Source organism: Citrus sinensis, chromosome 7 (genome assembly GCF_022201045.2).
Source record: "Citrus sinensis cultivar Valencia sweet orange chromosome 7, DVS_A1.0, whole genome shotgun sequence".
NCBI lineage: Eukaryota > Viridiplantae > Streptophyta > Magnoliopsida > Sapindales > Rutaceae > Citrus > Citrus sinensis.
This window is the reverse complement of record NC_068562.1, coordinates 4956009-4982338: the sequence shown is the minus strand read 5'-3', so window position 1 is coordinate 4982338 and position 26330 is coordinate 4956009. Positions and strand designations below refer to the sequence as shown.

The window sequence follows — 26330 nt, the reverse complement described above, 5'->3', positions numbered from 1 at the left end:
TACCACTAAATAATTTTTCCGTTATTAATTTATTGTCCTTTCGTTAAACAAATATTAATGTTTAGTTAAAAATGAGTTCTCCAAGAGAATAAAATACAAGTTTATCTTTTAAAAAGAAAGAATCAATGAACAAAAATAAGATTTAGAAAACAAATGAAAATTGTAATTAATAAAAAATAATGAACAATATGAAGAATTACAACAAATGACAAAAAAAATTAATAAAAAATTATACTTCAAAATTAATATTATAATCTATGAAACTCAAGCATTAATCACAACTAAAAATAATAACAATTTAATTAAGGAAAAAAAATAATGAGAGAGAGGGGCTGATTTTAGGGTTATCAATTTCCTAATTCTTTAATTATTTCCCTTGAAAATTTTTACTTTGTTTTATTGTTTATTTTACATTTGCAACGTAATGTTGTGGCTTCAACAAGAAATGTTTTTTTATGTCTTTATGACACCAATAAAACATCTATAAATTTTTAACATTTTTAACAGAATAGTGATAAATTTACAACGGCGCAAATGTTTGGTGGTAAAATACACTTTTTAACAAACTATTGTAATGACATGATATGTTAGAATAACTTTGATGGAAGGATTCACTCTCATTTAAGTGAAAATACTACTCACATTCGACGAGTAGTTGTAGCTTTACAAATTGAATCGAGATCACAAATCAAACACTCCCCACATATTACCTTCAAAAATTCGTTTTCCCAAGTGCCTTCGTTTTTCTCCCAAGTGCCTTCGTTTTTCTAACCTTCAACTTCACAGCCATGTTAGTTTGATCACAGGTAGACAAGGCTCAAAGTTGGAGTTTACTAGGCCAACTCCAAAGTAATTTTTTAACAACGAGATATTCAATGGACACTGCCAAATTTTCCTCCAAGTTTGGAAAACTCTCCCACCCACCTCACCACCATTACCATCTACGTTTATTTCCCCAAGAAAGTAACGTACAGTTACCACCTCCCCCTAAACCAAACAAATCTTGGCCAGACCATATCCTAATATTTCATGCTAATGCTGACCTCCTATTTGACGCGTCAACATCACAAGATTCATTGGCCCATTTAAAAGCAAAATTTCCATACCCACTCCCACATATCCCCTCCCCTAGTTATTGATAAAGATATATCTAAAAGCCAGCCTTTAAAAAAAAAAATTTCTCAATAATATATACATACTATATAACGTGTGGAAAAACACGGTGATTTGTTATCTTAAGGTAAGATTGCATTGTCTGTCGTTTGATCCAGCCGGCTACAACCTCGCGTCCCATCTTGAGTGAAACCACGCAAATTCGTGAAAAAAGTTACAAGATTTTTAATGGTTTCATGTGAATGGACCGCGTAATTCATGTGTAAATTTGAAGTTATGGACTTGAAATTTGATGTCCAGTTGTTGTTACGCATCATTGTCATTAACTTTGTTGCAGATAAAAGAATGAAGATATTGAGATACTGATTCCCATAATTTTGTCATTCTCGTGGCCCTCATCCAAAGCAGTTTCTGCGAACGATGCCTACATTATCATCAACTCGGCCCTTCACGAGACTTTGCCTTTTTCACTCTCCAATCACAATATTCTACTTTACGAACACTGAAACACGGGGAATCTTAGCAACCCACTGGATAGTCTAGTGGTTGTCTTGTTTTGTGAATCAGGGGGAAGGTTTGAGTCTTTTTCTTGTTGAGATAATTTTCTTTTTCTCCCGCGAATGTACGATACATTCAAGTAAGCCCAAACAAGCATTAGATTAAGAGTAATTTTTTTTTCCTTAAATATTCCGAGAATTTGTTCCTTATAGCATGATTATATGTACGATTTTAGAAACCGAAATAAGGTATTTTGAACTTGTTCATGTTCGTGAATGCTAACTAATCTTTGCCTACTCTGAGGGGTTGAATAATGAAATAAAGGTAGATTGTGTCCGCTTGTTGCATAGTTAATGCCACCACACAACACATGGTTACAATCTGTTTCCAAGATAAACATCAAACTAGTCCAAAAATGGAACGTGACGCGGAGCCATGTGGCCACGATTCGCCAGCTGAAACTGAGAAAAAGTAGACGCTTCTTTTATCCTTTTTTTTCCTCTAAAAATTTCAACACAAGCACATCTGCAAAAGATATTCATAGTTTTACATATGTCTTCTTTCAAATAATTATTGATTTAAATCTAGATTCAGTGTTAATTTATTTATTTATTTTTTAAATAAGTTTTCACTTCACAAATCTTTTGTGTTCTTTAACAAAACAAATATTACATAATTATATAATATATTTGCATCAATTGCAAGGAATTTTATTGGCAAAAGACACAAAATTCTTCAATCTCTTAGGAATTGATGGTCCCCTCTAATCGTGTAGCAAAGTCTAACGATGTGTCGACCCAGTAATAAACATGGACTAATGAATCGTGGCATGTAACCATGGACCATAAGTCTATAACATGGATAATTCTAGAATACATCTGTTGTATTACAATCATTTAATGCCTGCATGACATGTGTAATTGAGTTTAATACAACCACTACTTGAATGATAGTTTACAAAACAAATGTATATTTGTCATGATATTATTTACTTATTGTATGAGTGACATAATACAACATATGTATTCTAAAATTTCTCAACATGAATAACATACACTAAAATAGTAAAATTCAAGAATGAATTGGAGTCCTAGCAATAGCTGAGACTCGACCTCTCCATTTAATAAGGATTTATTTAGCCTCCTATTTTGGGAATAGAATAAAATTTTCTCTAATATTAAGTGAGTTATTGTTCAAATTATGTCATATTAAAATTATGAAGGAAAATTTCAATTACTATTTGATTCAAAATATCGATAGAATTATAATTATAATATATCTGTATTTAAAATAATAATAATAATAATAATAATCTTACCCCCTCCGGTCTCCGCCCCAAAAATTTGAAAATTAAAACAAGAGATATGTTTTATGATGTCAGCGACGCCGTATCAACTGTAAGGAGGCTTATACCTCGGACGGTTTGCTTAAAAGGTTAATGACGTGGCGAAAGATTTGGAAACCGTACATCTATTATGACCGAAAGATAACGGCTGACGTAGACGTCATGTTATGAACAGCTGTCAATATTGAAAAGATAATTGTGCAACTTCTTTTCTGTCCTTCTCAGGAGTACAGCTAACTGACGGCTGACCCCTTTTTTATTTTTATTTTTTTTCCTTTTAATGCCAAAGGACGGCTCCGATTTGAGCTGACGGACTCGAACACGTGACTTTTGAATGGGTCTTCGTTCTTACCGCGACTGTGTGTTATATTTTTTGTGGTCCGAATGCCTACCCACCGTTGATAACATTATCGCTTGACAAAAACATTGACGGCGTTGAGTTGGTTATGGTCTAAATACTCACGTTCACTCAGCAATTACTTTATTATTTTTTTATTTTGTCTACATGGTGAATCATGTTGGAGTCAATTCCTTTTTTTTTTTTTTAAACATTTCACAGTCATAAAAATATTTAAAATTTGATCCACATATTCAATTTATTAGTAAGTAATTATTGTGTTATGTTTTCATTTAATATATAACCTATAGCACCACATATTCAATGTATTATTAAGTAACTAATATATTATGCTTCTAAGAAATTTATATCTCAATTGATGATTATTATTATATATCGTAGAACAGGACATCATTTGGTATTTAAATTTTGTAACATTACTCTTAAATGGTACCTAAATATAAATCGGTATGTTAATTTAAAGTTTCCTTAGATTTATTATTTTCTTCATCTTTAACTAAAATACTGTTTCTATTAAAAAAAAACTACTTATACAAGTTAATGTCACATGGTACTTTTGAGTAGATAAAATTATAAATTTCAAATGGGATTAGTGAAAATTAAAATGATGGATTACACGACATTGATCAAGTAGTACCGCTATATTAATTTGTGTAAATTATTTGTGAGTATAATATTATTCTCCTAAAAAAATTATCAGTGTAATAAATTAATTATATGCAATTTTGGCAATACATAATCCAACTAACAAATTTCATGTTGACATTTCCATCACAAATTTTAAAGCAGATCACTGTGTCACGTGTTTTTTTTTTTTGGGCTAGAGAACTAGTCAAATATTATTACACAAAGAGAGCAACATATCTTAACCATTTTTACTTTTGCTAATTTCGGCGAGACTTATTAAGGGAAATACCATAAATTGGTGTGTAAGCATATACGAAAAAGCATGGTTTCATTATCATGTGAAGCTTCCCCCTTATGATTTCAATAGATGGCTACTGACGAGTGAGTGATGATATTTCATTATCAGTAGTACTGTACATCCCAAATTTTTTATTCTAAAAAATTATCTCAAATGATGTGTTATTAATTAAGTAGTTGATAATTCTTTATAAGATCAAAGTAAATTAATTGTATTATTTTACCAACCAATTAATAAATGACACATCATTTGAGATAATTTTTTAGGATAAAAAATTTGGAATGTGTAGCATTACTCTTTCATTATTGATTTGAAAGACACGGTTTCCATACAATGCATTAAGGCTTTGGATTGTGGCAATAAATTTTGTTATCCATTAACTTCTTTCAGTTCTTTGGCTATATTGCAATAAATTTCTTTTGTAACACATTAAATACCACCATATCAGTTTATATATACTCTATAGTTATAACATCGTTTTCTTTCGAGTTGTGAGTATTAATATGTAGTAAGTTAAGCTGGTATTAATTTCCAATTTTGTATTACATGGTACCCTACATCAATTTAGTACTTATTATGATTGTGATTTGCAACACTGTGGAGCACTATATTGTTGATTTAATATATAAAAATTATAAAAAATTTAGTTATATTAGAATTGCTTCACGATGAAATACTGATAAAAACCATATGGTTATAGAGGTAAAAATTAAATTTGTACTTAATGATACAATTTGATAATCATTATTAGAGCTATACGTCGAGCGATTCTACCATAATCACTGTCAAATCACATGAATTTTCAATATTCATTGTTGTTGTTATTATTATTATTAATATTTCCAGAAAAATCATTTATTCATTATCTGCCACATCTAGGACACATAGGCACGCTGCTCAATAACGATGGGAAGATTTGATTAATCAGAACCATTAAACAAAGAGAAAAGAAGTGGGCCCTTGTCAGTCCCAACAGTTCTGCTTGTGGCGACCGGACGCCGAGTAACTTTCCCAACTTTGCTTGTAAATTAAAGGGTTATTTCCACCCAACCCCCAAATCTTTCGATATTTTCCACCATGCACCCACGCTTTTCGATATTTTTTACCGCGCACTCAATTCCGTTAATTTGACCGTTATTTTTAATGGAGCTATTTGAAAGTTAATGAAATATCTGAAATACCCTTTATCTTGAATTAGAAAAGAATTAAATGAGATAAAATATTAATCTAATAATTAATATTTACATTAAAAATTCTTAATTAAATATAATTAATAATAATCCCATCAATTAACTTATCAAATAAATTTAATTTATCATCATCAAATAATATTTAAGGCATGAACTTCTAAATTTGCCCTTTGACTGTTAGAATAAACGGTCAAATTAACGAATTTGGGTGTGAATTGAACATTATTAAAATATTTAGGTGTGCGGTGGAATATATTGAAACATTTGGGGCAGGACGGAATTAACCCTAAATTATTAAATTATAAAATACAAGTTAAGTTTTGTACGCCTCGTCTCACTATATGAAATACCGGGCTCGCTTTCGTTTTACGGTAGTATCGGAACTGAAGCATGAATTTAAATTTGATTGATTTTTCCAGCATCTAATGGTCCGGTTTTGTCATAATGTTTCAAACAGACTTCTTTGTATGCGCGTGGGGGCTACCTCGTTCTGCGGTTTTCGTGTCTTCATATTCGCACAAGTATGAGCTGTTAAGCTGATTACGTGACTAGACTGTGTAGGTGGTCTCGTCCAATCAAATTGTTCACGGAAAGGCATTGTTTGGTTTGTGACTCAAAAACCCGGAATTTAGAAAACACCTTACTACAGAAATGACCAATGTAGTTCTGTATTTTCAAAAATCATTTTTCAATTTCCTAAAAACAAAAATAAATAAAATACACCCGCTTTACGAATGTCAGAAGCCCAACGCATTCTTAGACTATTATCACTGTACTATAATTATTTTGTCGTACTGCATCTAGCTATAATTTTTTTTTTGATACGTTGTGTACATCATTTATATTTTTAAATCTGTTTCAATTAATTACTTTATCCTTAAAATCATTAAAAAATGTTAAAAAAATCTAAATTAAATGATTATTTAATCCTTAATTGTATTAAATGACTATTTTATTTTTTGAAACTTTAAATAATTATAAAATTTATAAATTTAATTAAAAGATCATTCCACCGACTTTCCTATTTTTTATGTAATTACAAATTTAGTTATTTTTCAAAGTTTCAAAAGATAAAATAATATTTTAATACATTTAAGGGCAAAGTAATTAATCTAAAAATATAGGTGATATAAAGAATATATTAAAATTTTTTAATAATTAAATGTATATATAACAAAATAAAGATAGTGTAAAGATAATTTTTATAAATTATTTAACAATTTGACTGTAAACTTGCAAATAGTAGGAAGACTTATTTTTAAATCAGTATTAGGAAAACCCACAAAAACATATTGTATATTGATTTCAAATATTAGAATGATTTAAAATTCACTAAATTTGGTTCATAATTAATTGATTTGATATTAAATTCCATTGTTAACAAAAACCATGCAACCGAGTCCCAACACAACTGAAGAAGCAAACAAGAACTTCTACATATACTACAAAAGAAAAGGGCAAAAAAAGGAAAAGTCGACACGGATACACGTGGGGCCCAGCGCAATATCTAGGATTTATCTGACTACCGTTCAGTCCGTTTCTCTGTTTAAATGAGTTTGGAATTTTGCTCTCTTAACTCATATGATGGATAAAATTTAACCGTGGTTAGCACTCACTCGGATTAGACCGTTTTGAGGACCCTGCCCAATTTGCCCTATAAATACCACGCATCGGGTCCTCCCATTTCGCATCAACTTCTTAGCTTATTCAATTTGCGTACTACAAACTGCACTTTGAATGATCGGGCTACCTCAGCTTTTATATTTCATCTCCCATTAGTCTTCATTTTTCTTTTTGTTCACTTTCGTTTCAAGCTCGCAATCTCGGGGTCATTCTCTTTCCCTCCTTAATCTTTATGGTCTATGTTGCACGTCACATGTTAATCTTGATAATGGCCTAGAAAGAGCGTTCATTTGGTCTGAAATCGTGCAGCAGGGTCTCATAAAAATAGCAAAACGAATGTTAATACCACGTCGTTCATTTGATCTGAAATCATGCAACAGGATCTCTTAAAAATAGCAAAACAAATTTTAAAACAAATCACGCTTATCCAATATGATAACCGTGATTTGTTTCTTTTGAAATTTGGCCTGGTTTATTTATGAACTCGTATTGTATACATATTCCGATAATCCGTCTCGTATTTGCAGGGAAGAGTCGTGAGAAATGGCAGCGAACGGTAACGGAGAGTTTAGCTTCGGAAAAGGAACGGCGAGGAAGGGGCTAGCGAAGATTCAAACGGCGGCTTCGCAGAAGAAGCAGAGCGCGATATGCCACGACGACAGCACGCCGCCTGTTAAGGCTCAGACGATTGACGAGCTTCACTCGCTTCAAAAGAAAAGATCTGCACCAAACACCCCCATTAAAGGGACCCAGGGCTCTTTTTCGCCTCTTTCGGATGAGGCACGACAGAAACAGCAGCTCCAGTCCATCAGGTTTAATTTACACACGCAATACACCTTATAATAAAATGAAAAACGTTTTAGACTTTTGAGACTTGAATCAATAATTATTATCATTCTTCCCAAAAGCACCCCCCCACACCCAAAAAAAAAAAAGAAAAAGACTAATTATTAATTCAAGAAACGGGACCACAGTTTCTGTTTCCAGTAATATCACGGTGGTGATTAACAACGGACAAGTTGAAACACATATAAATATTAACTTCAATGCCGAAGCGTTTGTTTTGAAGTAATTTATATAAGATGCGGGTATGTAGTGAAGTCGTTGCAGCCTTTGCTTTGTCCCAAAAATCCGATTGAAATATATAAAGAGTAATGTTATTGGCACATTAAATTGTACACACTACACAAGATAATAAATGTATTTTATATTGAAAGATAATTAATTTTTTCTTTTTATATAAATGATTTTATTTAATTTGTTATAATTTTTTAATATGTATTTTTTAGGGTAAATAATATTTTTTTAACGTATAAATTCATACGATTGCTTTAATTTAAAATACGGGTAAGTGGGTCTTACCTGGTGACGCCGGCAAGGGCAATCTCGTTAATGTGTAGAACTTTGAGGTGGTGTGTTTCTCTTGTTATGCCATGTATGTACTCGTGTTTACAACTTTTGACTAACAACGTAATTTCCTTATAAGTTTCCACAGAAAAGAAAGCGTGGAGCGGTGGACGTGCTAATAAATAATAATACTTTTAGCAAATTATATTTTATGATAGGAAGATTTTTTTTTTAACAAAAAAAAAACTTTGCCCAAAAATATTAATTAACAAGAATTTCCTAGCTTTTGTTTTGAATATCTCAATTTAATGATTTGCGGGTGAAACAGTGCATCGTTGGCGTCACTGACAAGAGAAACAGGGCCAAAGGTGGTGAGAGGAGATCCGGCGAGAAAGGCAGAGACACCAAAGTTTGCGGCAGATCCCGGTGACCATTTCTCTTTCACGCCAACAATCAGCGTCAGTGACAGTTCCTTGAAGTTCACCCACGTTCTCTACAATCTCTCTCCTGCTGGTAAAACAAAATTCTCAATATTATTATTATTATTATTATTGGTCACAATATTATATATTTTAAATCGAGAATAGTAAGATAATTAATTAATAGGGAACGGTGGTTATTTGTTTTTGTTTTGCAGAATTGTACGAGCAGGCCATCAAGTATGAGAAAGGGTCGTTTATCGCGTCCAGTGGTGCATTGGCAACTCTGTCTGGCGCCAAGACTGGCCGCTCTCCCAGAGATAAGCGTGTGGTCAAGGATGAGACCACTGAGCATGAACTTTGGTGGGGAAAGTGAGTGTCTCTTACACTTATTATTATTGCCTTCCTTTTCCCTTTCATATTCATTAAATTTGGGATTAATTCTCTTGCTTTTTGACGATTCAGGGGTTCACCTAACATTGAAATGGACGAGCACACATTTTTGGTGAACAGAGAAAGGGCTGTTGATTACTTGAATTCTTTGGACAAAGTAATTCTTCTAATTTTTTTTTCTCATTTACTATATTATTTATCACAAGGTCAACTTATTCTTTTTCCCCCTATTTCAAAAGGAATAAGATATTGGGCTCCTAAAATATAGATTTAAGGTTTCACAACAGTGTAGAATATCATTTTACAATGGTATAAAAGCATTTGACACTGTTGTAAAATTTTAAATCTACTTTTTAAAAAATACGGGCGCCCACACTAGAGAAGGACTCTACACAACCATACATATATAGAAAATTTTCAATGGGGGGTTCTTGCATTTTTTTAAAGGGCGTGTACTTTTATATGCACAACATTGCAAAATGCTTTTACAATGTTTTAAACGCTTTCACAACATTGCGAAAGTCTTTAGTACTTTGTGTGTGCGTGTACGTGCGCACGCGCGTGTGTTGCATTGAATTCGCAACTCTCAAAATTGGGTTACAAAATATTAATATATATGCATTTTTTTAAAGGGCATGGACTTTTATATGCACAACATTGCAAAATGCTTTCACAACATTGCGAAAGTCTTTAGTACTTTGTGTGTGCGTGTGCGCGCGCGCGCGAGTGTGTTGCATGGAATTCGCAACTCTCAAAATTGGGTTACAAAATATTTATATATAGGTACACACACCCATACATGAAGAGATAAAATGTAGCTAGCTTGTTGTTAAGAATATTAGATGTTTTCCCTAGTCTTTGGATGATGGTGAAATGTGAGCAACGGGAATCCATCTCGTCTCCTTCCCCAAGCCGGCCTATTGTCCCCTTGATCTATTGGATAGAGCAATTTCCTCCTGGTTTATTAATTTATTTTCCTTCACCTTATGGAATTTATGGAACTAACCTGAGAGATCTGTGTCTTATCCTGCCACACTTATTATTTAGCGAAAGCAGCTAGTAAGCCCGATAATATAAGAACTTCTCTGATATTATCAATAACTCAATTAATAATAGAATGAAAAATCATGATGTGCAGGTTTTTGTGAATGATCAATTCTTGAACTGGGATCCACAGAACCGAGTCAAAGTCAGAATTGTTTCTGCAAGGGCTTACCATTCTTTGTTCATGCACAACATGTAAGTGAAACAAACTGATTATTTTTACTAACAATTATTTCCTTCGCAAAGGTCTTGGCCCTGCCAGATAAGTTTCCTCATCATTGTCACAATGTGAATAATATGTAATCCTGAATTGAGGTTTATCATCCCTAATACATACATAGATGGAGGAAAATGGTTAAACAATGTGCAATGGTAAATTAGCTTAGTGGAAAATTGGATAACTGGGTGGGTGGCAGGTGTATCCGACCCACTCCTGAAGAGCTGGAGAATTTCGGTACTCCGGACTTCACTATATACAATGCTGGACAGTTCCCGTGTAATCGTTATACTCACTACATGACATCCTCCACTAGCATAGACCTTAATCTTGCTAGGAGGGAAATGGTCATCCTCGGCACACAGTACGCCGGGGAAATGAAGAAGGGTCTTTTCAGTGTTATGCATTATCTCATGCCTAAACGTCAAATCCTCTCCCTTCATTCTGGCTGCAATATGGGAAAAGATGGAGATGTTGCCCTCTTCTTTGGATTGTCAGGTATAGTATCATCGGATCAAGGTCGTGATCTGGTGCCAAACTGTGCCAAAATGATACGTGCCTTCTAACTTTAGTCCTTGAAACATTGTTCTATGTGTTTTGATGTATATTTGGCTATAATGCCCTTTACTGTTTGTTTGGTATTTGCATTGTTATTGATGAGAATGTTTCAATAATTTTAATGTTAGGTACTGGAAAGACAACACTGTCTACTGATCACAATCGATATCTGATTGGAGACGATGAACACTGTTGGGGTGACAATGGTGTGTCAAACATTGAGGGTGGTTGCTATGCCAAGTGCATTGATCTCTCAAGGGAGAAGGAGCCTGATATCTGGAATGCCATCAAGTTTGGCGCTGGTAATTTTCTAAAATTCTATTGATGCTTAGCTGATATTTGTAATATGAGGGAAATTATTTACAGATCATAGGAAATAATGCAATTGATTGTGATTGGCAGTGTTGGAAAATGTTGTGTTTGATGAGCATACCAGAGAGGTGGATTATTCTGACAAATCTGTCACAGGTAAAATAATATTTTGTGCAGACTTATTCCATATCTTAATAATCTTTGATTGTATTAAGTACAAAATAAATGGAATCAGTTTATGACTCATAGTACGGTTGATCTTATCCGTACAGTTTAGTTTAATTTACACCCACATCATCAAAATTATTAAATCATTATTAATCTAATAAAAATATAGTGAGATCATCCTAAGTTACACCTCATTTCATTTATGTTCTGTAATTTTATAACTCTTACATCATCTAATAGATTGTTTTGCGATTAGATAATGTGAAGTCAACTAATTTGCTTTTCCAATTTGGTGATTTAAGTCAATAGCTTAGCTATTTTGACTTTTTCTATGCCATGTTATAAGGACTTGAACAAAAAGGGGTCTCCAAATATATAAGACTAAGCGAAAAACTTAAATACTTAAGTGACACCGAAAAGTCTTTTGATCGTGATCTAAAGATCCAGGAGAATTTATTTAATCTACAGATAAGCTATACCTACATATGCTCTATGATCGTGAAGAAAATTTATTTATCTTGTGGCTGTTTTTCATGGGATTGCAGAGAACACTCGTGCTGCCTACCCCATTGAGTATATCCCCAATGCAAAGATACCATGCGTTGGTCCTCATCCCAAGAATGTCATCCTTTTGGCATGTGATGCTTTTGGTGTACTCCCACCAGTGAGCAAGCTGAACCTGGCACAAACAATGTACCATTTCATCAGTGGCTACACTGCTTTGGTATGTACCATGCCATTATTTTGATTCAAATATGAGGTTATTTGGTAATTACCTGAATATTATGCATCATTTCATATTGAGTCTGGAGAACAGAAGAAAATGCACACGTAGATGTAGTTGCTAATAATTACTTTTCCATTTTGGTGATAGAATTTGAATTTGTTCTTGATTTTAGGTAGCTGGAACAGAGGATGGTATTAAGGAGCCAACGGCAACATTTTCAGCTTGCTTTGGTGCAGCATTTATCATGCTGCATCCTACCAAGTATGCAGCAATGCTGGCTGAGAAGATGCAGAAGCATGGTGCTACAGGATGGCTCGTCAACACTGGATGGTCAGGTGGAAGGTGTGTATTGAAGATGGTTAACCTTTATGCTGATATACTAGGTATACATTATACCAGCAATCGGATTACATAGAAAAATTGAAATGAAATGTTCTTTGAATTTGTTGCAGCTATGGTTGTGGCAGCCGCATCAAGTTACCGTACACTCGAAAAATCATTGATGCGATACACTCTGGCAGCCTGTTGAATGCAAATTACAAGAAAACTGATGTATTTGGGGTGGAAATCCCCACTGAAGTCGAGGGAGTGCCTTCAGAAATCCTGGATCCAGAGAACACTGTTAGTTTTCCTTCTCTTTAACAAATTCTCATCTTTTTAAACTAATGCATCTTTTATTTCAATTTTATGATGTAATTGTTATTTGTGTCAACAGTGGGCAGACAAGCAGGCTTACAAGGAGACACTGCTGAAGCTGGCTGGTCTTTTCAAGAGGAACTTTGAAATATTCACAAACTACAAGATTGGCAAGGACAACAAGCTCACTGAAGAGATCCTTGCAGCTGGTCCAAATTTCTAATTTAGACCGAGTGAAGAACAAGCAAAGAACGTGAGTGTGGTTTGGGAAATATGATGGAAATAAAGCGTAATATAGTCATATTCGACATGTGTGGTTCGATTCATATGTAAACTTGTTCTCTGAATTAATTAAGTAATCCGATATTTGAGTCAACGATTTTAATTAGAAGCTTAATTTCTTCGGAATGCTGGTCCTATAAAAATTGCAATCGCTATGATAAGCTTTAGTGCAACTTAAGACAAGTTTGCAACTGACGAAAACTTGTGAACCATTTCCACACCGTCAAATGAATTTACCGGACGTCAAAGTCCTGTGCAAAACTGTTGGAGAGTTTGTTCAACTTGAAAATATACGTATCAAGTTGAAAGCTGTTTTGGGTGCTTGCCTTGAGAAATTTTTAGCACCCCTAAGCACCGGAATGTTTTCTTCATAACAAGATGATGATCATTCACATACCACAATACAATATTCGGAAGTTTCGGAAGTGCAGATAAGAAATTCAACTTTCTGTATCCACTTATTGCTACCAATCTAACACGCTGATGGTTTGGCTACATTCAGGAAAGACTAAAATTTTGCTTGCTTTAGCAAAGAGATTTTTGCGCTGTGTACAGGAGTCGTGACATATGAGCATGCATGCAAAACTAGAAAGCGAGCATGATCAGAACGTGCTTTTTTTTCAACATGTCTGAAGGAAAAAAAATATCCCACATCTTTACAGTTAAGAGAATCCAAAGATCTACTACAACGGCGCATTGTTTGAGAAACAAGTTGCAAAAGAAACGCTAAGAATTGCTTGCTGGGACAACCAGCATCAATTCCAGTAAGGCATATGCTAAAAAACTTTTTTCTAAATGTGGTCTTCTGCGTTAAGATAATCTGCTGCCCCTAATGAAACAATTCGCATTGTTTCAAATGAAGCTTACAGCCTTGATTTATCTAGCAGTGGCAATAAATTCGAGACAATATTTTCATTGTCAAACAAAACAAGGCCTTTTAACAAATGCAAACCCATACAATACTTGAAAAACGGGGAGAAAAAAGGGAATAAAAACTACACTTATGTCTGCTGAAAGATGCCATCACTTCACAATCATTCTTCTTTCCAAAACAAAAATCTGCTATATAAAAAAAACCATATGTGATTTTGTTACACTCGATAAACCCAGATCTAATTTTTAAGGAATAAGTCTCCAAGCTCGATGCATTATTTCATCATTTATAAATGGGTGCAAAGACCACATGAGGCAGTAGCTCTCTAACTCCACTGATAATGATTTGAGATTTAGAGAAATAACAATCTTTTCCTGCAAGAGAGTGATGATAATCGTCAGCTGTTCAATCATTACAGGAAAAACAGATCAATAAAAAAGATTTGACAGCCTAAGGCTAGTCTCAGAGATGTATTTGCCTAAATGCGAAATGAAAAGGATAGTCAGAATGCAGAAGCTCATTACCTGCATTGCATAGTCTTTCTTCACCATACTGTAAATGATCCCCATCATGGCAGCAATCTCTGTCATTTCAGGTTCTTGAAGATCGGATGACTTAATGTCCTCCTAAGTCGAAAGAGGTTTGAGAAGAAATGAGAGAATATTGATGACATATTGCATCAGGCATTTAAAGTAGCTTTTAATCTATTTACATACCATTTAAGCATTTAGTCTATAATAGTTACAAAATCTCCAGCGTAGAAATAGTTGGAGATCATTGAAAGTAGCTTTATAATGGTCAGCGAAAATCCAGCTAAACTATAACTATGTCTCTGATGGGGAAAGGAACTGAGTAGGCCATACTATAAATATTTTTGCAAATGAGCACCAAAGAAACACTCATAATTTTTCCAATTCAATTGAATTCATAGCACATTCTTATTGATAAAATAGACAGAATGGGAAAAGTCTACATTCCATTAACATTAAACCCAACCTCATCATTCGTGGCTCGTACATCCAAACCATTGCTGAAATCGTTATCCCATGCAGGTGGTAAACATTCAGTTGCAGTTTGAATTGCGCTGGAAACATCCTCCAGGAGACATTCAAGTTCTTTCAGTATGCTTTTGGCTGCAAAACCATTAATTATCAACCTAATGAATTGCTAATTTCAAGCTTTAGCTGTAAAAAAATGCAATTGACAATAACGTTAGATGAACGAACCATGAATTCACACCTAAGTTAACATGCGACAAGAGGGACTAGACAGTCAAGTTTCATGGACTATTATTGCTTACCATTAACAGTATGTTATATAACAGCCACTAATTGGTAAAATCAGTTGCCTCAGACCATTAACAGTCACCCTTAAGCTTTAAGGGGGGAATAATAAGGTGATGGATGAGCCAGTATACACTTGAAAGGCATATAAAGATACAATGTATGACAATCAAAAAACATAACTTCAGAAAATTGAAAAATCAGATAACCTTCTATATGCAATACAGGTTCAAACAACCTCTTGACCCTGTTCAAAGTAAATAAGATGATAATACGGGGGATTTGGGGAGGGAGTATTTGAAGAATGGAAGTTCGTTACCTTTACTTAAATGGTCAGTAAGTCCGAGTAGGCTTGTATGCACTTCTGTATGTACATTTTAAAGTAAAAGGTTTAAAATAAATTAAAAAGTAAAACTCTGAAAAAAGAAGGTTCATCCAAGAGAGAAAGAGCTGGCATCTAATGGTATAAAAATACAGCAAGCATGGGACAATAAAACATTTAAGACCACATGCTGGTGAATGTGGTATTACTTTACAGAAGATTTCTCCTAAGAAACTTCCAACATATAGCAGAGTTATTGGAAAAGTCAGGTGTCATTGGGTACCTTTTTTAAGGCGATGATTCCAACAGAACGAGATGTGAAGACAACAAAAAACTGGTTTTTCTTCCACAGTTCCAAAATACCATTAGCAAACACAATTTCATTTTTTTTTTGTTCTTGAATATATTTTGGGATAATAATCCTACCTTAACTCACTCATATTTGAAAATTCAATTTCCCAATTCATTCTCCTCATAACAATTTTGCAAACCAGCATGGAACACAGTCATTTAGTTTTCCACTCTTTCTAAATACCTGAACCAAAAAAAAAAATCAAAATGTTTATTTAAAGCAGAGGTGTACTTACACTTGCTCATATTTTGTACACTATCATGAACATTGATGCAGCCAGATTCAAAATAGGACTTCACCCTTTTGGTTTCATTAGATTTAACAATGTTCTCAATCAACTCAGATGTCCTGTCTATCGGAGGCCGTCGAAGAAACTCTACAAGGTGGTTAATAGAAATAGTGTCAATTCCAACAATTAACACAATAGTCAAAACTTAAATGCTAGGCACCCACCAAGTCCCTGCTTAAAGCCAGTAAGTAACTTGCTTCCTGAAGTTCCCAATTCCTCAAGCTTTGCGAGCCTATAAAATGGGTCGTTATAATCTAAATATCAATCCAATAAAAATAAAAACTTATTAGTAGTTCCATTGGTTAAAGAGTTAAGTTACCTTGTCATAAAATCTTTAAATAACTTTAAAACCTTCTCCTTCAATTCAGATTTCAATTTTCCTACGTCACTTCCCATTCTGCTAAAGCATTTACGTTGAAAACGGCGCAATTGATAAGAAAGCTAACTCAGTAGATCCTTTCACGCGTTTTATCAAACACCTGGACTGCAGGCTATTAGAATTTAGAAAGAAGATTCGATAAAACTCACAGTAGCCCGCGTAGATTTGTTAACACTTGCAAAACGATATCGTTTGCTCTAACTTCGGTTAGAGGCTTCCGTCCGCTGCATTGTGAATTGAGTTGTGCTCTATTGCGACTTTAGGATTTGCAAAGTACAAATTTTAACGTGTCACAGAATTACACACGTGCGTACTTCACACGTGTCCAATCCGAAACTCGGCCTCGGACTCAGATAACTGAAGTAAAAAGGGATGGGTGCGCACTACGCCGTACAGTGCATTGTAGCAAAAATCCCCATTCGTCTGGGTCCTTCCGTTTGCATTCTCTTTAAGCTTTAATCTTCTCTTCTCGTGGGCACGCGCAATAAGCCCGCAGACAGATCCGAGAGATAGAGATCCTATTATTCCCTCGTCGCATTCCGTTTCGTCGAAGTCTCAATCCCGATCTTGCGTTTTTTTTTTCTTTTCAGAATTGCGCGATTTGGTTTAATTTCATCTATTTTTTCGTGCTATTTGAGGTAATTTTCATCATCTTCTATCAATTTTTTGGAAATTTTTGTTAGTTTTCGTATTTTTGTCGTTAATTCTTCGGTTTTTGCCTCAACATGGAACGTTTTTGTTTTTGTGATTGTATCGATATGTGCTCTGTGAAAATCTAGATATTATAGTTTGTGTTTCGTAAATATCTCATCGGTTTAGTAATAATTTTTTTTGGATTTTTGTCGGATTTAGGGTTTGGTTTTTTTTTTGGATAAATTTGTAGTTTTATGCGGAATTTTTGTTAAAAAATGAAGGAGATTTATTCTGTTTGACTGCTTTAGTAACCAGATATCCGAAATTAAGCTTAAGTCGATGAGAATTCATTTGAATTTTGATTATTAATCTAAATTCAGACCAAAATTCTATTTATCTGGTACCAGATACTTAGAAACTTCAATGCTTGCTTCCCTGGTTTTTTGCAACTTCATTCTGATGTTGTACTGACTATAAATATGATTATTGTTTTTCTTTTTAGCCGAAATTAATTAATTAATGGAATTTTTTTGTGTTTTGGACTCTGCAGGCATTGATTATCTGTATCTAGGGCGTGAACAATAAGCTTAACGGTGTATTTTAGCAGCAATGCGGGGATATGCTAGAGATGTCAGTGAATTTTGAGATCTCATAATTATGTATCAGAAGAGGTTGTCAAGTGTTTAATGTATTCGTGATTTTTTTGTAGGACGTTGAAGAATATGATGAGTACGAGGATGAAGGAGAAGACCAATATGAAGAAGATGAAGGGGAGGAGGAAGATCAAGAAGAAGAACGGAAACCTACAGAAGAAGAATTGGAATATCTTGAACTAAGGCAGCGGCTGAAAGAGCGTTACAGGAAGAATATAAAGAAAGAAAATGGCTCGACCAGTTCCAAAGAGAAAACAAATAGGCTTCCATATGACAAGTAATTATTTTTTTCCCTCTAATGGGTATTGTTGCCTGGTTTGTGTTTGACTTTCTCTTGGAATTGGTTTCTGGAGCTGTTTCAGTCTTTCAGAATATTCTTTTCTCACTTGTACATTTTTTTTTATGGAATTTATTTGCAATTATGTGTTCATTGCTTGCCATGAATTTTTTCCTTCCCTCTTAATCTTAAATTTGTTACCTTACCAATTTGAATACACAAAAGTTTGGAAAGTGGACATGACTCTAGACTATATCATTTTTTATCTAAAGATGGTGATAAAAATGTTGGCCATCTTCAGAAGTTTTATGATAAACTTGGAATCTTTTTTGGCTGTTACATAATTGGCATTAAGCTGAGTTGAGTGAACATCAGTTGATTGTTTTATTCATTGCTCCACTGCGTGCCGCACTGCTAATCTGAAGCTATTTTAAAGATTATTGTTTTACCTGTTTATACCCTCAGCTTTATGATTGTTGACTTCGCTTCCATTCTTTTGTTACACGGCCTCTGTTTCATTGTTTTTAAAGAATTTCAGAGTATCGTATGAAGTTTTATGTTTAAATTCATTCTATTTCTTATTGTAATACTTCTGCAGTTATGGATCCTTCTTTGGCCCTTCTCAGCCTGTAATTTCTCACAGAGTTATCCAAGAAAGCAAGTCACTGTTAGAGACCCAACATTTGGCATGTAGGGTTCAAAACTCTCATCGTAATGTATGTATCATAAGCCTTTGATTCTGGATATTGCATAGACTGGTTACTGCAAATCTGATCCTTTGTCTTTAATTAATAATGGAGTTATGGAGGCTTGTTGCTTAACAATATATGAACACCATGGGTAGTAACCTGTCCCAGGCAATTCTACTTCATAGTTTCTACTTATTTATTGTCATTTACTTAAGAATTGGAGAATATAGCTACTCTTCTGTTTGATTTTAATATTCTTATCTAAGATTGCATGATTTTGATGTTTTTAGTTAGATGCCTTTCATGCTACAAAGATTAAATTAGCCTGGTAGTCCTGAAATGAAAAGAAAAAGAATTACAATGTAATATCTTTTGTGCAATGCAAAATTGCAAATTATCATATTTACAATATGTTTTGCTCAGTAACTCCCACACTATTTATTTTTATGGGTCTGTGCTTCACTCTCATGACTGGTCTATTTGTTACGTTGTGAATTTGGATTGTGGGTGCACAATCCAGTTGTTGTGTACAGAGTTTGCCAAATTGAGATGTTGCTCTATCTTTGTGGTTTTGCTTGCCTTTTGCAGAATGAAAAGACCTCTGCTTCCTCCGCACCAAAGGTTGGAGGGCAACGTCCGCCACCCAAAGTTAATGAGGTATTGGGACACTTGTTTTGGTTTTGTTGTTTCTTTAGATGGACCTTTGATCTTATAAAGAATGTCACGGATTTACTGAAATGCAGGTGCAAAGGAAAGTTCAAAAACTTAAGGTTTCAAGAGATTATTCCTTTTTATCTGATGATGCGGAGCTTCCAGCTTCTAAAAAAGAACCTCCAGCTCGAAATGTCTCTGTTCCGAATTCTGGTGTGTTGTTGCATAAATTTTGGATTGGTTAATGGAATTGAAAACATACTATTTTCATTGAGAAAACTTATACAGGTTTCTTACTGATGTTGAAGAGGCACGACAAGCTCAAGTGCCGACAAAGAGCAAACAACCGTTGGGTAATAGTGGCAGAAATGTTCATGCTGCTCGTGAAGAGAGGAAACCAGTTTCTTCAAATGTCCAAATGCATTCTAAAGCAGGGCTCTACAAGGCAGCTAATGGAAATAAATCTAATTCGATGTCAGTGGAGTCTAGAAAGCAGCATAGTAACAACAATGGCATTGGTCCTGGCCGGCCTGCAGGACAAAAAGCACCTCCTTCGAAGATGCCTGTGGCCTCTTTGGAGAGGAAGGCATCTGCCCCAGGTGCAAAATATCATCCGGCCAGTGTAAAGAATCATCTGCCCACTGTAAAGAATCAATTGCCCATTGCAAAGAATCAATCCAGTGCTAAGATACCACCCTCTTCAAAGATTCTTCCATCTGTTCAGAAGAAGCACTTAGAACAGAGAAACAGTATACAGGAACCCAATAGGAGTAGGCCTATTTCAAAACAGCCAGTGGCATCTTCAAAACCTCAGGTATAGCCGATCTGCAAATATTCATATCATTTACGGTTCTACTTGTAGGTTATTTTGAATGACATCTATAACTTTGTTGACGATTGCTTTGTTTCTACTCCCATCTGGAGCTTCTCAGATAAACAAGCCACTTAAGCAAATTTCATCACATGCTGCAACTCAAGATCACTGCCCCAAGAAGAAGCCATTAGCACGTTACTCTGATGAAGAAGGAGATGATGATGCAAAGGCTTTCACTATGCTTAGAAGCATGCTAGGGTATCTTCTTAAAGCATTTTTTTTTTATTCAAATATACTTTTAATTTATTTGTAGCATTGGTCAAGGAACTAGTGGTTACTTTTGAATATGTTTTTGCTCAAGTTGTAGTTGCTTTCATTTATAGATTTGTTGATGCCTAAAATGTTCCAATAATGCAAGGGTAGATTATTCATTTATTTTTTGATATTTTGAGTCTTTGGTAGCTTCTGATTAAGCTTGCGAAAGGAGTGGATTATCTTCTTCTTCCTCTTCCTTTGTTTCTTTGTTTTTGTTTTTTTTCCATTTTTTTTGGTGACCATTTTGTGTTCTTGGACAACTATTTTGAGAAGACTACAACTTGGATATGAAAAAGTTGATTTAGGCTCCTGAACACAATGGTTAATAGAACTTAAGTTGGTGTTAATGCAACATTTGGATTGTAACTGAAGTTTATAATCTATTTATACAGGCATCGAAAGTTTGCAAATTATGATGATGATGATAGTGACATGGAGGCAGGCTTTGACGATATCATGGAGGAGGAAAAATTAAGGTTAGTATAATTTATTTAGTTCGCCACAAAGCTGTTGTCCTGTTTAATTAATTGTCTCATCCTCTTTTTCCCCTTGCTTTGGAATTTTCATTTCAATATGCTAAAGTGTGGGGGCTATGGCGTTTTTACTTGTTTCTAGTGTTAAGTTTTCCTATGTTATTTTTCTTAACAACATTTTGTGACCACTCGTCTTGGCAGTTTATCGAATTAATAATAATGGTACCTAGTTAATAGGAAAATATTGTGGAGAGAGAAAGAGAGTGATAGTTAATGGTCTCCCGCAAAACAGGGCCAAGAGTAGAGCATGGAGAGTATGAAATGAAAAGAAGTTGTGGAACATTAAAAAATATAACTAAAAAAAGATGACTTAGAGATCAACTTTTCTCTCATTTAACATGTATGAATTAACATAAGTTATATGTTTGAGATTAGTGTTCATCATTTATGTTAATTCATGTTTATGTTGATTATTTGTGATGTGATACAGTGCCAAAATTGCACTGAAGGAGGATGAAGAGCAACTACGTCTCATAGAGGAAGAGGAGCGGCAGGAACGGATGAGGAAGTTGGCAAAGAAGCGTAAGCTAATGAGCCAGCGATGATTATAAATACACTCATCATTCTGTAATCGTGCAGCCAGTCCCTTATGGTTCAGTGTCCCTTATCTAGTTGTAGTTTGGGCGCAAATTTGCGCCATCTGCAGTTAAATTATGGGGCATTTAGTCTTTATTCACCACCCTCCCCCCCACCCAAATTGTAGGATCAGATTCATAGTTCTAGATGTAATTTGTTCAGTATAAATAAATATGAAGTCAGGTTTTTATTTGGGTGCTTCTTCAGGAGGATAATATTGGACCAAATGCTCACCTGTTCAATTACATTCGCCCCGGGAGGGGGAGTGCTGATCTGTTCTACAATTTCACTTCCACTTCCAAGTTTCCAGTGAGGATTTTCTAATTTTACCCCCTCGATCTCTCCGTAAATTCGAGCTTGAAGCATGGGCCTTATAAATTTTAATTGAGCATTGGGATATCCATGTTTTATAGTGGGCTGTGATGTTCAACTGTTTAATCCACCCTTAACACTGATATGAAGTCACTAGGGTTTAGTTGGGAACTGTTGTGGATGACGTAATTTTACCATATATATATATATATATTTGGTAAACTTCATTAATAAATATGTGTTTGGTAAATTTCATTGTTAAGGTATTGATTCATTGTCAATTCAATGGACTTTATAATTCGTCCATATTATATTAAATTTGGTATAATAATATTTTTCAAAATTTTCATTTCTTGTGGTGATGTAATGTTTTTGGTTTATGATTTATGAGCTAAGTGTTTTTTTTTTTAAAAAAAGGTATAATTGTGCCTTTTGATAAAATAATAAGATTATAAATGTATAATGATAACGTTAAAATGTATGGTGATACGAACATACTTCAAAATATTTATCAAATATTTTTTTAATCAAAACTTAAGAAATAAATTATTGATGTTTCAATCTCAATCTTAAGATAATGATGAGGATTTTAACATTTGTATCTTAATTGACATGACAATCATTAATCGGATACTTTTAAGCAATTTTATACTTATCATCAAATAAATGAATGACACATAATATTGAGACTCAAATTTTGAGATGTGGTATGCATTGTAGATAATGAGAAACAAATAGATATAGTAATGCCAAGGAAAAATAGTGTATCCACTTGTAGTTATGTGTCGAGTGTTGTTCTCAAATCAATTGTAGTGTCACTAATTATTACTAGTTATGTGTTATGTGTTGTCTTTTAATCTCAATTTTTTTGAGTAACTTGTATATATGTATAGTCATTCTATAGTGTGGGTGTCTTTATTTTCTGAATGTGGGTATATTTTTAAATCATCGGGTTTGAGAGTTAGTTTTTAACTCTTAAACCGCACGGTTTAAAAGTGCTTCCACATTAAAAAAAATGACAACGCCGGCACCTAAAAATGCATTACCGGCAATTAACTTGCAATTACAAGAGTCCAACATATCCATTGAATTAAATGATCCAGAAGAATCTTCAGAAGGCGAACCAATGTTCACTATCTCTAAAAAACAACATGTTGATCTTACCATGCAATCCGAACTAGCATTTAGACCATAGGTAAAAGTCATCCTCCAAATTTCAGACAATAAGAATATTGCTCTCACTGCACTCATTGACACTGGAGCGGTTTCTTCAATTATCCATGGAAGGTGTTTACCACGGCATTATCATGTTCCCACACAGATCACTTTTGCAGCATCAAGTGGAGATCAATTCTACAGTCATAAGTATACTAAGGTGGCGTTTGTTTTTTAACTTAATGACTTAAAGTGATTTAACTTAATTAATTAAGTTAATTAGAGGTGTTTGTTTTTATAACTTAATGAGACTTTTTAGATAATTTTGACTTAATAAAATAAGCCAATTTTTTTAGCTTTTTACTTAATGGAGAAATTTGAATTAAGTCAATTACTTACTAATGTCAAAAATATCCATGTTTTATAATTTATTTTTCATGTCTATCCCAAAACTCACCCATAGACATTTATCCCACATAAAAATATCCTTATTTTTTTTATTATATTATATACTATAAAATTTAAAATTTATGGCATTTTATATATAAAAATTCTAAAATAATTATGTATTCACTTGAATATAATTTTACTTATAAATGTTAAAATATTGTGGTATTTAATATATTATTTATTTGACATTCAAATTTAATAAGGATACAAAAGTAAAAGTACATAATTTCAGCTTTTTCAGTTGAAAAAAACAAACAACTTAATACTTATTTTCTAAGATTCAGACGAAAAAACAAACATGTTATTCAGATTCAGACATTCAGATCTATTCAGAATTCAGACTAATTCACGTCTATTCAGATTTCAGACAAAAAAACAAACGCCACCTAAGTTGATTGAAGTTTTACCTTTTGGTAAAAGATATAGTTTCTTTACTTATGACTGATCAAGGAAGATCTCTTGCTGGGAATAGATTTTCTAAGCCTTATAGCCTCATTTACCTTCCTTCTTAAAAGATTTGGCTACACTCTTGTCAATCAAATAAACAACAAATCCCATCTATTCATAATCTTATAGGTTGAACAACAATCCTTTTCTCCCATACAAAGAATGATAAGTCATGCCACATCAGACAACCTCTTATCTAGGAATGCCTCACGATGAGAAATTGTGCAAATATGAGATCCAATCACCTTTAGACCTCAAGCTTATCAGGTCATCCAAGTCTTATTGGGCTAGCCCAGCATTTTATGTAAATAAGCATTCGAAGCAAGTTTGAGGAAAAAAAAGATTGGTCATTGACTACATGAAGCTAAATGATTACCTACAAAAAAAAAAGAATGAAAAAAAATCAAACATACTATATAATCAGACAATCTATTAGTAAAGAGAAATTATCAGTTATCCACCTTATCATGTTATAAAAAGCACTACAAAAATTTAAATTTATTCAATCTTCCACCTTAAGTTTGCAATGTGTATCAATTGTCCACAAAAAAAAAGAAATTATCTTTACAAAATAAATACTATTATAATTTGTGTTTACTTTTATTTTATTTTTATTTTTTTAGAGTAATTGTGTCTTTTTGATGAATAGTTGATACAAATTATAAATTTAGGATGAAAAATTGAATAAATTCAAACTTTTATAATATTTTTTGTAGTAGGGGTAAATTCAAGATGGATGACTAATAATATTTCTTTGTAAAATTCTATTTTATTTCAAAAAATGTGAGTTTAGGTAAAGGGGTTGATATTTTCACCCTATAAGTTTTGTTAACCCACCTAATTTTTATAAAATTATTACAAGTTCATACTATTTTTGAAAAATTCAAATAAAGGAAAAAATTGGGGAAAAGATCAATTAAATCTATCTTCATTTATATTTTTTGGTGACTATTTTTTATTATATTTGACTACTAAGATTGCTTTAACATAAATTTTTTAATATAGCTATTTTAGCCTCGTATCGTAAGGTAAAAGTACTGAAATACCCACAAATTTCCTTGAACTTCAATAATTTTCTATACAAAATTTATTAATTGCTTTCTAATGATATATTATTAATATTCAACTAACTATCAAAATATATTCATCACATGTGGTTTAAATTTTATTTAAAACATATTAGACGATAAAACTTAAAACTAAATGCCTTAACTAATAGATAATACAAGTTTCCTAGGACAATTTAGTTATTTTATATTATAAAGAAAGAATAGTCAAATATTTTAAAGCAATTTAAATGGTCAAAGATTGTTAAAATACCTAAGTTAGAAAGGAAAAAAGTATTATAAAAATGATTGAATTAATTAATTGTTCAATTTTATTATTAATTTTAATTTTGTAAAATAATGTGAATTTATTGTAATTATTTTTATAAAAGTGGAGTGAATTTATAAAATAATGAGGTGAAAATATCCCAACTTTAGCCTTAGGTAAATGTGATCGCCTGATCGGTCCATAATGATTTTTAAACAACCAATTGCGTATTATAGTCCCTCTAAGCTTACCTTAGAGCTTTTCCTATGTACAACAATCATAGATCTAAGTATTTTATTGAAATCAACGGATATCGATAAAATGGAATAATTTGCATTTTTTTCTTTCTAAAGAATAATTGAATGTTTTGCTGTAACATCCAATATTTGATCCAAGTTTTTGGTTTTTGATTTACCAAATTTAGAAACGGAATGAAACAACAAGTATATATATATTTTTTTCTTTTGGAAGATTATGTACGTTACAAACTACAAAGTATACTCACATTTTACATAATGGATTTTTATACACTAATATTACAATCAGAATTATATTGATATATTATCAGAGATTTATCGGGACTATCTTTATACTTTTATTTTAGTACATGCCGAATTTCTATCCTCACTTTTTTTTTTTTTGGTGTAAAATTTATGTTCTCACTTAATATCATAAGAATATTTATTTTATCCCAATTTATGAAGAGACACCTCCATCCAATTTCTCAAACCCATACACTCAAATACACTCAAGCCTTGAGTGCATGGGCTGTGCCAATGGGCTTTTAAATTCTGATATCGAATGTCTCAATACAATTTATTTTAAAAAATTAATTTAGTTTCCCCTTTATATCATGC

General features: G+C 33.2%; 3 protein-coding genes across 7 annotated transcripts; 2 read left to right on the top strand and 1 right to left on the bottom strand.

Moving 5' to 3' along the window:
• Positions 1 to 7090: 7090 nt before the first annotated feature.
• On the top strand, positions 7091 to 13249 carry LOC102629129 (phosphoenolpyruvate carboxykinase (ATP) 1). The gene is made up of 13 exons (XM_006466312.4): positions 7091 to 7257; positions 7580 to 7864; positions 8728 to 8912; positions 9037 to 9190; positions 9284 to 9368; positions 10350 to 10450; positions 10672 to 10970; positions 11159 to 11332; positions 11433 to 11498; positions 12056 to 12234; positions 12410 to 12579; positions 12690 to 12858; positions 12953 to 13249. The coding sequence occupies exons 2-13, from the start codon at positions 7596 to 7598 to the stop codon at positions 13094 to 13096; spliced, it is 1995 nt and encodes a 664-aa protein (XP_006466375.2). The 5' UTR covers positions 7091 to 7257; positions 7580 to 7595; the 3' UTR covers positions 13097 to 13249.
• Positions 13250 to 13965: 716 nt separating this feature from the next.
• Positions 13966 to 16957, bottom strand: LOC102629713 (uncharacterized). Of its 5 annotated transcripts, none has more exons than XM_006466316.4 (8): positions 16804 to 16957; positions 16595 to 16675; positions 16440 to 16507; positions 16222 to 16362; positions 15632 to 15673; positions 15026 to 15162; positions 14554 to 14655; positions 13966 to 14403 (listed from the first exon to the last, which is right to left on the bottom strand). In XM_006466316.4, the coding sequence occupies exons 2-8, from the start codon at positions 16669 to 16671 to the stop codon at positions 14275 to 14277; spliced, it is 696 nt and encodes a 231-aa protein (XP_006466379.2). In that variant the 5' UTR covers positions 16672 to 16675; positions 16804 to 16957; the 3' UTR covers positions 13966 to 14274. The 5 variants fall into 5 exon arrangements, with proteins under 5 accessions (XP_006466379.2, XP_006466378.2, XP_006466381.2 ...); XM_006466315.4 differs by having other exon boundaries at positions 16595 to 16672; positions 16804 to 16950; XM_006466318.4 differs by lacking the exon at positions 15632 to 15673 and having other exon boundaries at positions 16595 to 16672; positions 16804 to 16950.
• A 112-nt stretch (positions 16958 to 17069) lies between these two features.
• Positions 17070 to 22108, top strand: LOC102629424 (protein SPT2). The gene is made up of 10 exons (XM_006466313.4): positions 17070 to 17292; positions 17838 to 17917; positions 17997 to 18217; positions 18816 to 18933; positions 19495 to 19563; positions 19650 to 19770; positions 19866 to 20371; positions 20490 to 20629; positions 21079 to 21162; positions 21650 to 22108. The coding sequence occupies exons 2-10, from the start codon at positions 17897 to 17899 to the stop codon at positions 21762 to 21764; spliced, it is 1395 nt and encodes a 464-aa protein (XP_006466376.2). The 5' UTR covers positions 17070 to 17292; positions 17838 to 17896; the 3' UTR covers positions 21765 to 22108.
• Positions 22109 to 26330: the final 4222 nt, after the last annotated feature.

Coding starts and splice junctions, on each gene's coding strand:
- LOC102629129 (XM_006466312.4), top strand. CDS start 7,596: ATGGCAGCGAACGGTAACGGAGAGTTTAGCTTCGGAAAAGGAACGGCG. Junction 9,191..9,283: donor CATGAACTTTGGTGGGGAAA/GTGAGTGTCTCT, acceptor TTGACGATTCAG/GGGTTCACCTAACATTGAAA. Junction 9,369..10,349: donor ACTTGAATTCTTTGGACAAA/GTAATTCTTCTA, acceptor CATGATGTGCAG/GTTTTTGTGAATGATCAATT.
- LOC102629713 (XM_006466316.4), bottom strand. CDS start 16,671: ATGGGAAGTGACGTAGGAAAATTGAAATCTGAATTGAAGGAGAAGGTT. Junction 16,508..16,594: donor TTTAAAGATTTTATGACAAG/GTAACTTAACTC, acceptor CCCATTTTATAG/GCTCGCAAAGCTTGAGGAAT. Junction 16,363..16,439: donor TGGCTTTAAGCAGGGACTTG/GTGGGTGCCTAG, acceptor ACCACCTTGTAG/AGTTTCTTCGACGGCCTCCG.
- LOC102629424 (XM_006466313.4), top strand. CDS start 17,897: ATGCGGGGATATGCTAGAGAT. Junction 18,218..18,815: donor AATAGGCTTCCATATGACAA/GTAATTATTTTT, acceptor ATACTTCTGCAG/TTATGGATCCTTCTTTGGCC. Junction 21,163..21,649: donor ATGGAGGAGGAAAAATTAAG/GTTAGTATAATT, acceptor GATGTGATACAG/TGCCAAAATTGCACTGAAGG.